The 14,930-nt window shown below is 38.1% G+C and overlaps 1 protein-coding gene across 1 annotated transcript; it reads left to right on the top strand.

Annotated features, from left to right (window-relative positions):
* Positions 1–5,795: 5,795 nt before the first annotated feature.
* TMEM128 (transmembrane protein 128) lies at positions 5,796–14,009 on the top strand (the record flags this gene model as incomplete). The annotated part of the gene is made up of 5 exons (XM_082315334.1): positions 5,796–5,916; positions 7,187–7,328; positions 9,288–9,449; positions 10,643–10,751; positions 12,316–14,009. 4 exons carry the CDS (start codon positions 5,796–5,798, stop codon positions 10,740–10,742), a joined length of 525 nt encoding a protein of 174 aa, XP_082171460.1. The 3' UTR covers positions 10,743–10,751; positions 12,316–14,009.
* Between the last annotated feature and the right edge of the window lie 921 nt (positions 14,010–14,930).

Here is a 14,930-nt window from a genome sequence, read left to right as displayed (position 1 = left end):
ACCTTTGAAAGTTCAGGTTTTTTGGTGAACTTTCAGAACTTAAGTGGTTTCAGAAGTTAGCATTGGATAAGTTTTCTACAAGAAGAAAAAATATGAACTCAGTCTATGTTCTTAAAGACCTGTTCATGTTAAGCAGATTAGCCAAAACTGTAACAGGAATTGTACAACCATCCTCCAGCTAAAATTTCAAATTGAGATATTTCTGAATTTAGGTTTCATACCAGCAAACATCTTTCTCTCTTCCTTTCTTTCTCTGACAGCATGACACTCTGTCAGTGTTCCCCCCTAACTCTGTTGTCCAATTACAATACCAGATCAAAATATAGGAAAAATTGACCCTACAGGATACATAAGTGGTAACGGACAGTGAAGGACGATGGTAAGAGCTTTGTTTCGTGTTTATTTTTTTTAGGACTCCACAGAAAAATTACCCAGGCCAATAGCACGAGCTGAATTCCACACTACATATATCAGTGAGATGTTCCTATGCTGAATGCATTATGAAAATTATCTGTACTTTCCAATCTTGTAACAGTGAGGTCCATGTGCCCAAGAAGCTTTGTCCCTGCTTCATTACAGCAGTCAAATCACAGGCAGTGGGGACACTAGACAATCGCCAAAACAATAGTTAACATGCTACCACAGCCTAAAAAAATGCTAACGTCTACCAATACACAAATAAAGTGTCATGCCTAAAGAGAGCAACACGCCTGAAGAGCAAATGTTCGATGAATAACAAACTTGAATGCCCATTCCCCCAACTGATACATAGTCTTTCCTGTGTGAATTAGATGTGATCTTCATTATTCAAAAAAAACCAAACCCCAAACTTTAGGATGTTCCTAAATGCCCTAAGTATGAAATTCTTGTCATATTGTTATAAATGCATAGTTGCACAGGATTTTTTCCTCAGTAAGGAAATTCAGTAATTCCCAGGTGCTCCCTTTCCCACTCTCCCGCATCTGGCCATTTGTTTTTGCCTCTCCGCCACCCCCTGCATTTTTGCAGGCTTTTAAAACCAGATCAAATCCTCAAACCGAGAGGTATTATATACCACTACTGGAGATTGAGTAGTCAAGAACAATTATAGCTTGAGTATTGCTGCCAAGTGCTTTGTATCATTAAACTGTAGTCTTAGGAAAACATTTTGAGAGCCATTGTACTCTTTAAGACAGTACGCATAGTTAAGTGAAACTAAAGTCAAGAAATGATTTAGGAGAGAGCAGGACGATTTACTTAGCAACTTCTAGGAGAATGGTTTATCCAGATTAATTTCACGAGTTTTCTTTACACGTTTGAAGATCCAAGCTGGAATGAACAGTCTTCTCATTTTATATTCTTAATGCCAATTACAGCAAAAGGCAAGAGTCAAACATTGAAGCTACCTAACATTTTTATCAGGACAATTGAGGGTGTTAAAATGGTCTTCCATCAAATAGATACTTCAGGTTAAAGTACCGTTCTGGACCACCAATTTTTTTTGTAATTTGCAGACAACTTTCAAGGTGAAGAATAACATACCTAGACAAATCAGATGACATTATGTCGTGCATTCTTTTTCTTTTCTCTTAGATGCCCTCTTCACCTTTTAACTGCCTTTATCTTTTCTGCTTTCTTTTCCTTCATGAAGTTCGAATGCTTGCACATAGTGCATTCTTGGTATCAAACACACTATTATATGTATTGTTTCCTTCCTAAAGGGTCAATTCAGGGCTGCACTGTAATTTAATACTTGCATGAGAATTCAACTTGAGTTCAATAGTTGTACATGTACAACACTCAGATTTGATTGAGTTTTAACCTTCAGTTGTTTTTCAGATCTGCATTAAGTTATTCATACCAGGTGCTTTCAAGTCCTTTGGTGATTTTTTCCATTGTACTGAATTTAAAATAATTAAAGGAATGCTAGATGAAAGCAAGAGAACTGTAGTACTGTTTGAAGGCTTTTTTTCTTACCTGGATGACTGAGACAATGCAAATGCACTTTTTCAGTCAGTGTAAGAGAGGATATGCAATGCTTTACTCCACGAACAACGTTCAGAAACGATTGAGAATCTCTACTCATCCGATCCTTTTACTCCTGATGGTGGAAGATAAACAGCAGATTACTACTCACTTCATTATTCCCTAATTCATGAACAGAAAGCACAGAGTATATTGTACAATCATTCCTCAAAATGCAGAATATGCATAGACTGTAGCCAACCTCCTTCAGCTAAAAATGAACATAGGGAGAGAGGAGCCAGCCCCACTTAGATAAGAAATGAAGAAAATTCCAATCAGGTCTTTTGTGAACAGACAACATCTGGTCTAATTTAGCTATTGGCTTTTGTAATGGGGAAAAAGTTACAAATATTTGCTAGACTACTAGAAAACTAATTTGACTGTGAGAATTTAACTGAGAAGCCTAATTCCCAGTCAAGGAACATAAAAAGCTACCTCTTGTGTGTGTTGTTAAGAGTTACCTGGAAATCAGCATAAAACCAACTAATCAGTAAATGGCAAATACTCAGTGAGCAACAAGAAAATGAATGTTAAAATATCCAACTTAGACTGCAAAATTCAGCTTTCACTTATAACTGCAAAACCTGTATATTTAAAAACATTCAAATAACTTACAAAGTATTCTTTTCTATTTAAAAGAACACAAAGGCGTTTTCTGAAAATGTGGGAAGAATTCACATTATGCAAGAGACCAGGAATACATTTAACAAAAAAAAGCTGCTGCAAACTGTCCTGTTTCTACATTTCCTTCACAGAATCTTCAAATTCACGAACTCCTTTCACAGACTTTTAAGGAAATTTATCAGATCAAGCACAACATTTTAAAATACTTCCTAACATTTCTGCAGGGATTCTTAAACTTTTACTTGCAAGAATTAATTATCCATAACAGGCCCATTGTTTAGATGCTTTATTAATTATGATGTTGTTCATTTTATAACAGTCTCAGTTCCGCTCCTGATTGCTATCTACTCTTTAACAGATTAATAATTTCTGACTCAGAGAAGCTCTGTGAAAAGATCACAGAAAACATCTCAGCTCTACAAACACTGAACATGAGCGGTCCAGGTTAAGGTCAATAGTGACTCAGGGAAGGGAAGCTCTTATTTCAGCTCTTTGCACAATACCTACTCTGTAGGTAAACAGGAGTCTTCAGTTTAACAACACTAACAGATCTTAACCTTTTCAAGCATACATATTTATTTAATTGCTACATTTAAATCAAAGATAATTTTCTATGAATAGCTTTTGCAAAGAAAGTACACGAAGATTTCTTTTGTTTCTTATTATTTGAATCACTAGCATTAAAGTGAAGGCTGAGGTAATCATTTCACTCAAAGGAAATAAAACAAAGAAACCTCTATTTCATTGCTAAGAAAGTAGAGCTCAAAAGCTCCCATGAGCCATTAACTTCAAAATATTCAACTGAACTAAACAAAAAATAATCACTGTTGTCCTAAGGACTAGGATGTGGTTGGCCCTTATGTGAGGTGTTCTAAGGCTGGGAAAAACAATTTCTACTGAATATGACATGGCTCGCATGAAATTCAGATGTAAATGAAGGCCCAGCTTTCTGAAGAAAAAAAAAATTGTTCCATTCTTGTATCTTTTAGGCTGAATTTACTCAAAACTCAATGCAAAGTAATAAAGAATAAGCAGAACCCTTGCTTCCCTTATCCCTAGAACCTCACTCATCTGTAAAACAGGTAACGGGATATTTAGGAAAAGGTAGTAATTTTTTTTCTGATAAATAGCTCTTAGCAGCCCCTTTGCTGAAAAGCTAACATCTCCACGTAGATTATGCAACACAGTGTATCTACATATCAGGTTACCTGACAAATGAAGAGCGAGTGCTATTTTTCTTTTAATAGTAGAATGCACAGATTAAGTCAAATTCTCCATTATTTCAGCACCTAAAATTCAAACGAAATGTAAGAAAAAGTTGTGACAATTAAATACGTTGAAAAAACTTAAATCTTATGTACGTTTAGGGTTCATCATAACACTAGTTAAACTGATATAAGTCTACTGAGTTAAACCTGCTATAATGCTGTATGGATTAGGTTATATATGCAGAAGATCTATTATTTTATTAATACTTATTCCATTTTTTTTCCACCCATATCAAAGGGCATTTGATAAGGTCATTAGTTACCCAACAGGTTTAGAACAGCTTAAAAACAGTGCAGGTCAGAGCAAGTCTAGCTTGTACCCTAATTAGCTTCTACCAGTTAGTTTCTACCCTTAGGATGGCCTGACATTTTCAAAGGTTTACTGATAAAACACGTAATTATTTAACCACAGCCTACATTCCATTCTTTTTGCTTTTCCTCTTTTCTCAACATGAAACTACAAAGGAACTATCTGAAAAACTTTTAGTTTGATAAATGCCGCACAATATGCAAGGAATGCCCATGTTAAGTGAAAATTTGAAATATTTCTCATACTCGCTGTTTTCTCGCGAAATACTCAGTTTGCCTTCTAGAAGGAAAACTATAATCAGGTAATTAAACATTTGGTTTTTGAACTTTAATCTATATACAGCTAGAAGGACTATAAATTGGATTTTGGTAAGTAAAACCCACATACTGAAATTATTTTTTATTTTCAAGCTACCTTACAATAACCTGAGCTTTTATTGACTATTTCTACATTTAACTACCCTGTAAAGAAAAGCCATCCATAACAGGTGCCATATCGGACAGGACTTCCATTCTGTAGTCAGTGAGACTTTTGCCTTAGTAGGAACTTTATGCCACACATGATTTTTTCTAAGAAAGCACAGGATTTGTATGTACCACATATATAATCTAGTTACCCTAATAAATCATCACTATTAAGAACAAATTTCAATTTAAAAAGCCATGTTATTTATTCAGTGAACACATCCCAAAAGATACAATACACATATTCACAGCATTCTTATAAAACAGGAAAAATTAGACCAGACCTGATCTAATCTGTCAATATAATTTATTAGTTTTGAGTTTGTCCATGTGAATAAACAATAAAGCAACACTAAGTTTCAAGGTTTTGTTTGCAGAAACATGCTAGTGTGACTTCGTATCTAGTTTTGCAGAAGAATTCAACTAGAGCTGAAACAAAGGCAAACTATCTTACCATCTTATTCATTTAACTTTTACCTAGTTTGTCTTGTCAATATGGTTATTACCTTCATTCATGGGTTGCCCTCACAGTATTACAGTATTCCTACGGTTCTTGAAACCTCTCAGAGCTGTGTATTTGACTTCTGGTTCTATCTAAACCACTGCTCCGTGTCACGAAAATCAGAATTTTCCTAACATCTGTCTTTGGAAACATCTGATGTGCAAAATGTGATGAGCAAAATATTTATATGCACGCAGTTTTTCCTTATTTTTCTTAATTATTTTGACAAAACAGTCCTCACTCCAGCACTTGGATTTACATCACACTGTTTACTGTTTTCAATGGGGATAAGCGCGATTTATGATACTGTTGGTTAGAAATACATTACCGGGCCATTAACAGGGTCATCACTCGCTACAGCGGTGCTACGAGGGCGCCCCGCTCCCGCCCCGGCACCCGGGCACCGCGGCGCAGAGCCGCCGGTCGGACTTGCTCTCCGACCGGCCACGGCCTTGGCGCGGTTACGAGCAGCCACAGCGGCTCGGCGCTCTGACAGGGCCGGCTCCGCCCGCCCGGCAGCTCCCTCTGCCCGCACACACGGGGCCGCCGCCCCTCACGCCAACGGCCGTAACGGCCGCCGCGCTTCCCGCCCCGCCCCGGCGTCACTGCCGGAGCGGCCCAAGATGGAGGCCGGCGCCAGCGGCGGGGACCCGCTCCCGAGGCTCAGGCGCTCGTTGCGGCGAGGGGCAGAGCCCCGCGACCCGCCGCTGCCGCAGCCGCCTGTCGGGGGCGGCGGGACGGCCGGTGGGTGGTGCCGGGGACGCGGGCCGAGGATGCGGAGACCCCGCCGGGCGGGGAGCGGAGCGGAGCCAGGCTCTGCCAGGCGGGCGCTGTGGCAGAACCGCCCGGGCGGGAGGCGGTGAGGAGCAGCGCCTGCCGCAGCGCTGCCCCCGCGGCGGGAGCCGGGGAAGGGGACGGCGCCTGCTCCCGGCAGGAGCGAGGGGGCTCCTCGGGCACCGGGGCGCGTTGCCCAGCCGGCGGGGTACTGCTTGCTTCCAGCCGGCTCGTCTTCCCTCCGGTGTCTGGTCCTAACAGCGACTGGGTGTGAAAAGGGAGACGTGAGTGGCGTAAGAGGCTCGCACCCGCGGATTTCTCGATGGGGATGAAGTGCTTAAATGCTCCAGACCGTAGCACTAGTAGATGAGGAAGAATCTAGGAAATAAAAATGCCTGTAAACTCCAGCAGAGCTGTTTGTACGCTCAGCTAGTTACAATGCAAGTGAGGAGCCAGCGTGCATTACACTGCTGGAGGCGCACAGGCCACCAGTAACTTCTAGTGATAAAAGTATGAAACATCAAAGGCACCTTTGACACCTTTTTTGACAGTGCGTGTGTAAGTATTGAGTGTGTGTTAGTTGGTTACTGTCATGCACAAAAATACGCTTTCTAATCTGCTCGCTCTGTTGTCTTGCTTTCTCTAAAACAATACATGGTGATGAGGAAAAAAAGAAAAGATACTTTTCCACATAATGATAGTTTACCTGCTGAAGGTATGCAGCATGAATCAAGCTAGCTCCTGAAACTGAAGTTGAAAATCTTGTGAAGTAACCGAAGTTGAGTACAAGAAAATTATTTAGGCCTGAAATTGCTTTGCAAATATTAAAATTAACAAAAAGGGATAAAAATTAATTGGTAATTCGAAATACCAACCTGACTTTCTATATGCTAGATTAATAAAAATGCTTTAATAGCACCAGGAGGTTTTTAATTAGTTAAATAACCGTTACAAAAACTAGTCAGCTTTTAATTTCCTAAAAGGGTACACAGACACAGTATGTGCTGATTGTTACTGCTTTATCGTTTTATCAGAGGGTATCTTGCTTAGTCTGTTTTATTTCAGGAAATGTACAGAGCTTTTTAGAATACTTCCTCTGTAATACAAGGTGGATTATACGGAGTATAATAATCTCCAAAGATAAATGAATTAAAAAGATAAAGCGTCATGTTTTACGCAACTATAATCATACTCCATTTAATGACTGGCTTTAATGCTATAATTATGTTCTTATTTACAGAAGAGTCTACAGCTGTAGAGAAGAAGAGGAAGCCTCTTACCAGACTGAATATTCATTCTGCATTCTGGATTCTGGCATCGATTGCTGTGACATACTACTTTGATTTCTTTAAAACTGTTAAAGAAACTATTCAAGCAGATAGGTAAGGTACCTTTTCTTACAAATAAAGTTGTGTTTTCATCTTATAATCATATTCAGTTTGTTACATCTGAACACTGTGTTTTAAATCTTGGATAAACAAGATCTACAATACGAATAGAGAGAGCTGGGACTGTTCAGCCTGGAGAAGAGAATGCTCAGAGGGATCTTACCAATGTATACAAATAGCTGAAGGGAGGGTGTAAAGAAGATGGAGCCAGGCTCTTTCAGTGGTGCCCAGTGACAGGACCAGAGGCAACAGGCACAAACTGACACACTGGAGGCTCCCTCTGAACACCAGGAAACGCTTTTTCTCTGTGCGGGTGACCGAGCACTGGCACAGGTTGCCCAGGGCGGTCATGGAGTCTCCCATCCTTTGAGATACTCAAGACCTGTCTGGACACGGTCTTGGGCAGCTGGCTCTAGGTGACCCTGCTTGAGCAGGTGGGTTGGACCAGAGGACCACCTAAGTCATTATTATTAAACTAATTTTTAAGTAAATAAAATGCTTAAAATTTTGCTATAATTTTTTTATTTTTTTCTTTTTTCTACCGAGCCATCTGTGTACATGCAAAATTTGTTCAAATAGTGGGATGTTTTAATACTGTACCTTCAAGTTTACACTTAAGTACAAGAAATTGCTGCCTGTTTTGTTGAAAGTGTTGGGGTTTTGATTTTATTTTAATCAAAAAAAGCTGAAATTAAACGTAAAAATGAAGTTCATTTCTCTAGCGGTTCTCTAGACTTCTTTGAGTAGACCCGCGAAAGATTAGTGAAATAATTTTTATGAAATTATTTCTTTTTCTTTTCTACTAAATTGTTTTCAATGGGATTGATGAATGTTAAGTATTTTTAGATAGCTTCACCAGGAAGTGCTTTTAAAACTCTCATTGTCATTATTGTATCAATATGTGGAAGCTGAACAGGGCCTGGCTCTGTGCTGTGAGGTTGTCTGGAGCTGCTCGTCCAGGCTGGTCTAGATACACCCTACAGCCAGCTGGCTGTGGATACAAACTAGTGACTCCAGGATGTGATCAAGGTTTTGGGTGGCCCCATCTGCTCCCTGCAATACCCCGTCTTCCTGCATTGCTTATTTAGGTAGACTATGGCAACTGCTCTCTTAATGCAGATTTCTCAGTTGGTAGTACTGAGGTACCAGAATAGCATACAATATTTGCTGTACCGTACTGGAGCAAATGTTACCTGAGTAGGAAGATCCTTGATTACCCTTTGTAATTTAGTAATCAAACTATGGTAATAAGAATTCATTTTTTAAAATTTTTATTTGCTAAATACACATTTAGATAAGTGTAAGATTTTATTAAAGCGCACCTTCCTCCCAAGTTGTCTTTCCAATCTTACTCTTGAATTATATCCTTAAAGAGGCTCGAAAGTGCATCTTCCTAAATAATCATATACCCTATGTTTTCTTGATTCTGAGTTTGAAATCCTGGATTTCTCTGTGGTTTTCTTCAGCTGCTATAAAGAAAAATCTTCGTGCTTCTTGTCTGTGAAATTTGAGAAATTTGCAAAAAGTTAAACTTGAAACCTTATTAAAGCTTTCTGCAACGTTTCTGTTGCACAAAAATCAGTAGTCTATAGTGAGAAGCACAGTTGCAGTGGAGCCTATTTTATTTCATTACTGACAAAGTATTTTTGGTGTGGTAGTATAGTAGATCACTGACAAGGTCTATTGCATTGCATTTCCAAAATATTTGAGGGAAAAATGACAGGAATGTTGCATTGCAAAATAAAACTCAATTTGTTATGTATATTAGACAGCTTTAGAAGGGCAAAAAGTGTTTTGTAAAAGTAATTTAAGAAAAAAACTACAGGAACTCTAGGCCAATCTGTATAATTAACAGGTATTGTCTGTTCTGTTTCTAGACAACAATGAAGATTTATGTGCAAACTGCAATGGGACTGTCCTTAACATGCTTTAACATGCTTTCCCCCCCCACAGTTGGTGGTTTGCCTCTGGCGGTTGTTTATTGGCTGCATGTTTATCTGTTGCCTTTTACTGCATACTGTATCTTGAGTGGTATTGTGGAATCGAGGACTACGATGCACAGTATCCAGCACTGATACCTATCACAACAGCTACCTTTATTGCAGCAGCAATTTGGTAAGTTCAAACACTGTACCAACTCCTGCTAAACCTGATCAAGTCTAACTGCGTTCACGGGCTCATTTTATAAAAAGTGTAATGTCTCTAATTCTACTAAGTGTATTGGTGACAATACCAGTTCTACGTAGCATCATTTCTTCCACTTTCAACATGCATCCACAAAGCAAGTGTTGGAACTGTCAAAACTGTGTATTAAGTGCGCTTGTAGATGTACCAGATCTTCTCTGTCTTGAAAATTTGTGGGGAAAGTGAAGTCCTTAGCTTTGTTAGTGTAAACTGCTCACCTCTGACAACTATTTGTGAGGTTTACAAATTAAGACAAAGGTGTATTCTCTAGCTGAGAAAAAATTATGCCTGATCCGTTTCTAATACAGAGTTCTTCATTATCAAACAATCTATAAATAGCAATCATATACTGAAATTTATACTTCTAACTACTGTTACAAGAGTTTTAAGGGTTTATATCTTGTCAGAGAATGGTACTTTTACTAAGAGCTACTTTCTTTATGAGATTACAGGAGTCAGAATTGAGCAAACGTGCATGTGAATGAAAAAATTATATACATGTGTACCAGTATATTTATTTGCTCTCTGCATGAAAGCTGGTTCTCTCTTTAAGTTAGATGTCGTATCTGAATAATGTCAGTCAGTATTTGTTGCAAAGCTGTGAAAAAAAGGAAGACTGAAGAAGATAAAGGTTCCCTATAGTTTAGAATTAGTTCAATCTATAATCCTTGTAATTCAGTTGTAAAATAAGTTGTTTTTCCCCCTTTCTCGTCAGTTAACTCAAATCTGCTTGACTGGAAGTACAAATTAAGGCTTTTCTCAGCTGCCATGTATGCCCATGGGAAAATCAAGAGTAGTTAATTTTCAAGTGCTTCATATACAGAGATTCTGAAAGTAAAAGGGTATCACTTGATGGGACTGAGTGGACTTGCTCAGTGTAAAATCTGCAGCAGCTGCTAAAGTTCTATGAGTTGCAGTAAATAAACAGTAAACTAAACTACCAGTTTAATAAGTAGGTGCTGGGGTCTTTTTGTTTTGTTTTCTCTCAAGTGGTAAAGAAACAAGTATTTTTCCCGGTTGAGTAATTTAAATGTCATTTCCTTGTGCCATATTTTCTTTGTGTGGCTGGTATTTCCATAATATGACAATTGAACTTACCCAAAACTTCCTGCTTTTATTCCCAGTTTCAACATTGCCTTGTGGCCTGTTTGGTCGTTTATGACACCTTTGTTGCTCTTCATTCAGTTTATGGGTGTTGTGATGCTTGTGTCACTCCTGGGATAAGTCCTTCAGGTAAATAATTGAATTGTTTAAGCACACAAAAATATTTATCTCGTTGCATGAACTGCTTTGTTAGACATTTAAGGATTGTAAGACCATTTAAGGATTCCTTCTCTACGTTTTTGTGTACATTTTTAGAATATTGACATTTTGCGGCATATAGAGTGACCGGAGAACATGCAAGTATCCTAAGGGGAAGAATATCCTTTTTGTCTTCTCTAAGATTCTGTTCTAGACAGTGAAAAGAAGTGATTCATGAGAATGGATGGCTTTGGGGTGTATAGGCCAAATACCTGCAGCTTTTACCCAGACGGGGAAAACTTAGAGAAGTTGCTTGACCTGATAGTAAAGGGGAGAATCTATTAACATCCATATGCAACTGTCTTCTCTATTTTTTTTTTTTTAAATTCAAAGTCTTTCTCTTATCTTTAAGTATGCTGTTTTCATTTTCTGTGATGAACAGTCCAGATCAACCTGCTATCCGGAAAACTGCCAGATTTCGGAAGTTCTTTGTACTTCCTAAAAACCTTTCAAAGGCAAAACCGGGTATTTTGTTGACTTGAAAAATTTGTTCTCAATAACTGCCACGTTGAAAAGGAGTTCTCACATCTTTTGTTAGGATATACTATTCAGATGAATCCTGTGAAATGTAAAAAGCTTAAGGAAGACATCAAAGACCACTCAGTAAATAGGGTAAGGGATGCCCCCTGTATCACAGGCGTCTACAGCATCCAGTGAAGTGACTCCTTCAGCAGGTCTTGTTTGCTGTACGTCTCAAGGGAATGTGGGGAAGCCTGTTTGGTTTTGCTTGCCGTCACAAATCCTTTCCAGTGAAGTCCCCCAGCATTTTTGTGAGTGCAGCAAGAAGAATGAGACAGTGCTGGATTCTGAGTGTAGCCTCTTGTAGTGCCAGAGTTCTACACAAAAAATATTTAATGGCTGGGACAGCGAAACACAGCTTTTGTTTGCATAAACAAACTGACACTAGTGTTGCATTTTTTCCCTATTTTCTAGATATCAAGAAACCTGATTTTTTAAGGAGGTAATTAACTTAGGGCATATTCTGACACCACCTATAGACTTCTGAAAAATACAACACTTACTTCAGAACATCTTTACTGCATTATGGGAGCTTCAGTCACACTGGTTAATGCAAACTTCTTCAAATCATGTTTGTTCGTTTTGTCAATTAGCTATGTTCTGTCTGAGCACTGGAAGGATGTGGGGAAAGGACACATTTCAGTGTGTTAGAGCTGATGGTATTAACAGACTAAAACAACCATTTTGCATTAAGTTGTACTTCGAAAGTAAGAAGTGAATTACAGATATCCCGAACAGCTGAAACTTATGAAAACATTCTGGTTTTCTGTATGAACAGCCAAGTAAATTCTGTTATACTGAATTCATTAATTCTGTATTAGGCCAAATAATTATTGGCCTAATAATTAGGGCCAAATTATTACTTGGTGATGCAAAATCATTAACTATCAAATCAGTACAAGATACAGCTTGTGCGGTATATACAAACTTACAGCATTTTTGTTAAAGTTGGATTTGTTTTTTTCTTTTCTTTCAGCTTCATGTGAAGGACTCAAGTAACTGTTATCCTGCAAAGTGGATGCCACTTTTGTTACATTCCAGTACTTTTATTCTTTCTAATACTGCTTGTTTGCTCTAACTGATACCGTAATTCTTAGACTACCTGATTTATAAATCAAATGGACATAACCATAGGTCAGCCAGTAGCTGGGAAAAAGCAACCAATTAGTGAGTAATTGAAAGATAGATGGGTTTTACCTCTCTCAGTAACATAAAGCATTTCATCACTGCTTTGTAAAGCTTTTATTCATATTTCAATATTAAGCAGATGGGTAATAAGTCAGTTACATAGTCCTAAATCCTATTTGGGGACTCCAGAGGTCACCTAGTCCAACTTCCTCCTGAAAGCACGTTGGTTGGTTTGAAAGTAATTGATACTTAATAAAAGCGTTGTGGTTTTTAATACTATATTCTTTCCATTTGAATTAACAGCTAAAATATTGTTATCTGGAATCTGTGTTTGTACTTGTAAACTTACTCGTAGATGACACAGGAGACGTTTCATGATCTATTAAATTTCTAATGCTATGTGTGTTATCACGTAGGAAATATTTTATTACCTAATCTCTTAACTTCAGATCTGCTACTGTTTCAAAGAAGATATGGATCGGGGTAAGGGCCTGGAAAGCTGGTTGACGTTTACATCATTGTTAATTTGGCAGTGCCATCAGTGAAATAAATAAATTCTGCTTGGGCTGATAATAGTTTGTCCACAGCCAAAGATCAATGATCAAAATGTGAATAACAATAATATGAACAATATTCTTGAATACCAATAATATGAACAATATAACACTACACAAGAAATTAAGAGCACAAAGTAAATTCTTCTGATGTATGCACTATTTTTTCAGTATTCAGGATGTTATTCTTCTGTAAATTAACTTTTCATTCTCAGCAGTGCCTGTTAATGAAGTTGCCATTTTTCTTCCTCAGCAATAAAGAGGCTGATATTAACTTAAATGCCATCAGTCATACACAGTTGGGGAAATAAAATAACTTTGTCTGTCTGTTCACTTTGGCTGAGATGCCTAAGTATCTGGAGACCTGTGCACCATTTAGTGGCTTGACCATTTGATACAGATCCTTGGGTTAAATACTTTCACACCCAGACCTTTTGGAAAACAGGAGAATGTAGAAGCTGGGTATTGAAACTTGTTAAAATTTACTCTATGTGACTGTTGCTTGAAGTCTGGACCATTAGAGGAGACTCCGTTCTTCATTCTGACTTTCAAATTCACACCATTGCTGAATACACAATACACGACATGTTTAGTAATGAAGCAGACAGACATTGTCTTAAGCTGCTATTGCTTCATTAAGGAAAAAAGTTGCTGTCAGTATGCAATGCAAAGGACCAGTCAAACCAAAATAAAATACATTTAGCATTGCTGTTAAGTAGCTTGTAGAGTAAGTTAACAGCTTGATTTGTTTAGATGTAATATTTAAGTTTTCCAAAACCAGTTGTACGTCATGTCTTTAAGGGGCAAGTTGCTTATCTTCAGGTCTTCATCTTTTAACAAATTTTAACAATTTTATGTCTGCATACGCAGGTACATTTGAGAAACTTTTTAAAGTATGATATTTAAAATGCATTGTTGCTCAGGGATGGTAATTATCACTGTATTTTTATTTGTCAACTTTATAAATGCTCTAGGTGTCTTAAGTTGCCTTGTACTCTTGAATTAAAATTACTGTTTGCTATGTGTTTTTTCAGATTTATTCTTCTGGACATCTTAATAAACTTTGTATAAAAGCGATCAATTGTTGTTCAGTACTGATTGTTTAACAGTCTTGGGGACTGTCAGCCCACTGTCTTTCCTAGAAAGTAGATGTTCGTGGAGATTTTAAATAACTGTACTTGACTTGGAGTATGTTTGTCTTTCGTGACCTCTCAGCTGGGTTTATTGAAGGTGTAATACCATTCTGTGTGCCTTTGGAGAGCCTTCTGACTACTCTGATGTCATTTTCTGAAAATCCCAGGTAGATAGACTCACTGTCCAGAAGTCCCGCAAAGTCTTTCAGTACCAGTTATCCAATGCAGTACTCATTCAGTTACATGCTCAAAAGGAAGCAGCGGCAAATCGGTAAGATATTAAACCAACGTTTGCTGTAATAAGCAACCTGACAAATTGGTGCTGCCTCTTCCAGTCCTGTGAGCTCCTTGCTTTTGTTATTTTCCTCACCACCAAATAAAGAACTTGGGGCAAGAGATTAGAAAGAGAGATCTTAGTAGTTTCCTGAAAACAAATTATCAGGCAGTCAAAATCCCTACCTGTACCAAAGCCTGAACGTATTGGCTGGCTACAGACCACCACAGGTACTTTCTGTATCTATTTACATTAATTACACTTCAGGAGAATGTGTACCAGCACCAAAGAGCTTTTCTTCATAGGTGACAAGGGATGCGCTGGAATAATGTTGAAATAAAATAGTCCAGAGAGTGGAGATTATTTGTCACAGTTATCCGTAGCAGCTCTGTAAAATGAAAGCATCTTCCTTAGTTATTCTTTAAAGGTTATGTTACATAAGATAAAAGTAGGACTTGGCATTTCCAGAAACTTCAGATAGTGATGGCTGTAGCTCTGGGCT

The sequence above is a fragment of the Platalea leucorodia genome, assembly GCF_965183815.1.
Source record: "Platalea leucorodia genome assembly, chromosome: 6".
NCBI lineage: Eukaryota > Metazoa > Chordata > Aves > Pelecaniformes > Threskiornithidae > Platalea > Platalea leucorodia.
Note: the sequence above shows the minus strand (reverse complement) of the source record. Positions and strands in the feature narration are given on the sequence as shown.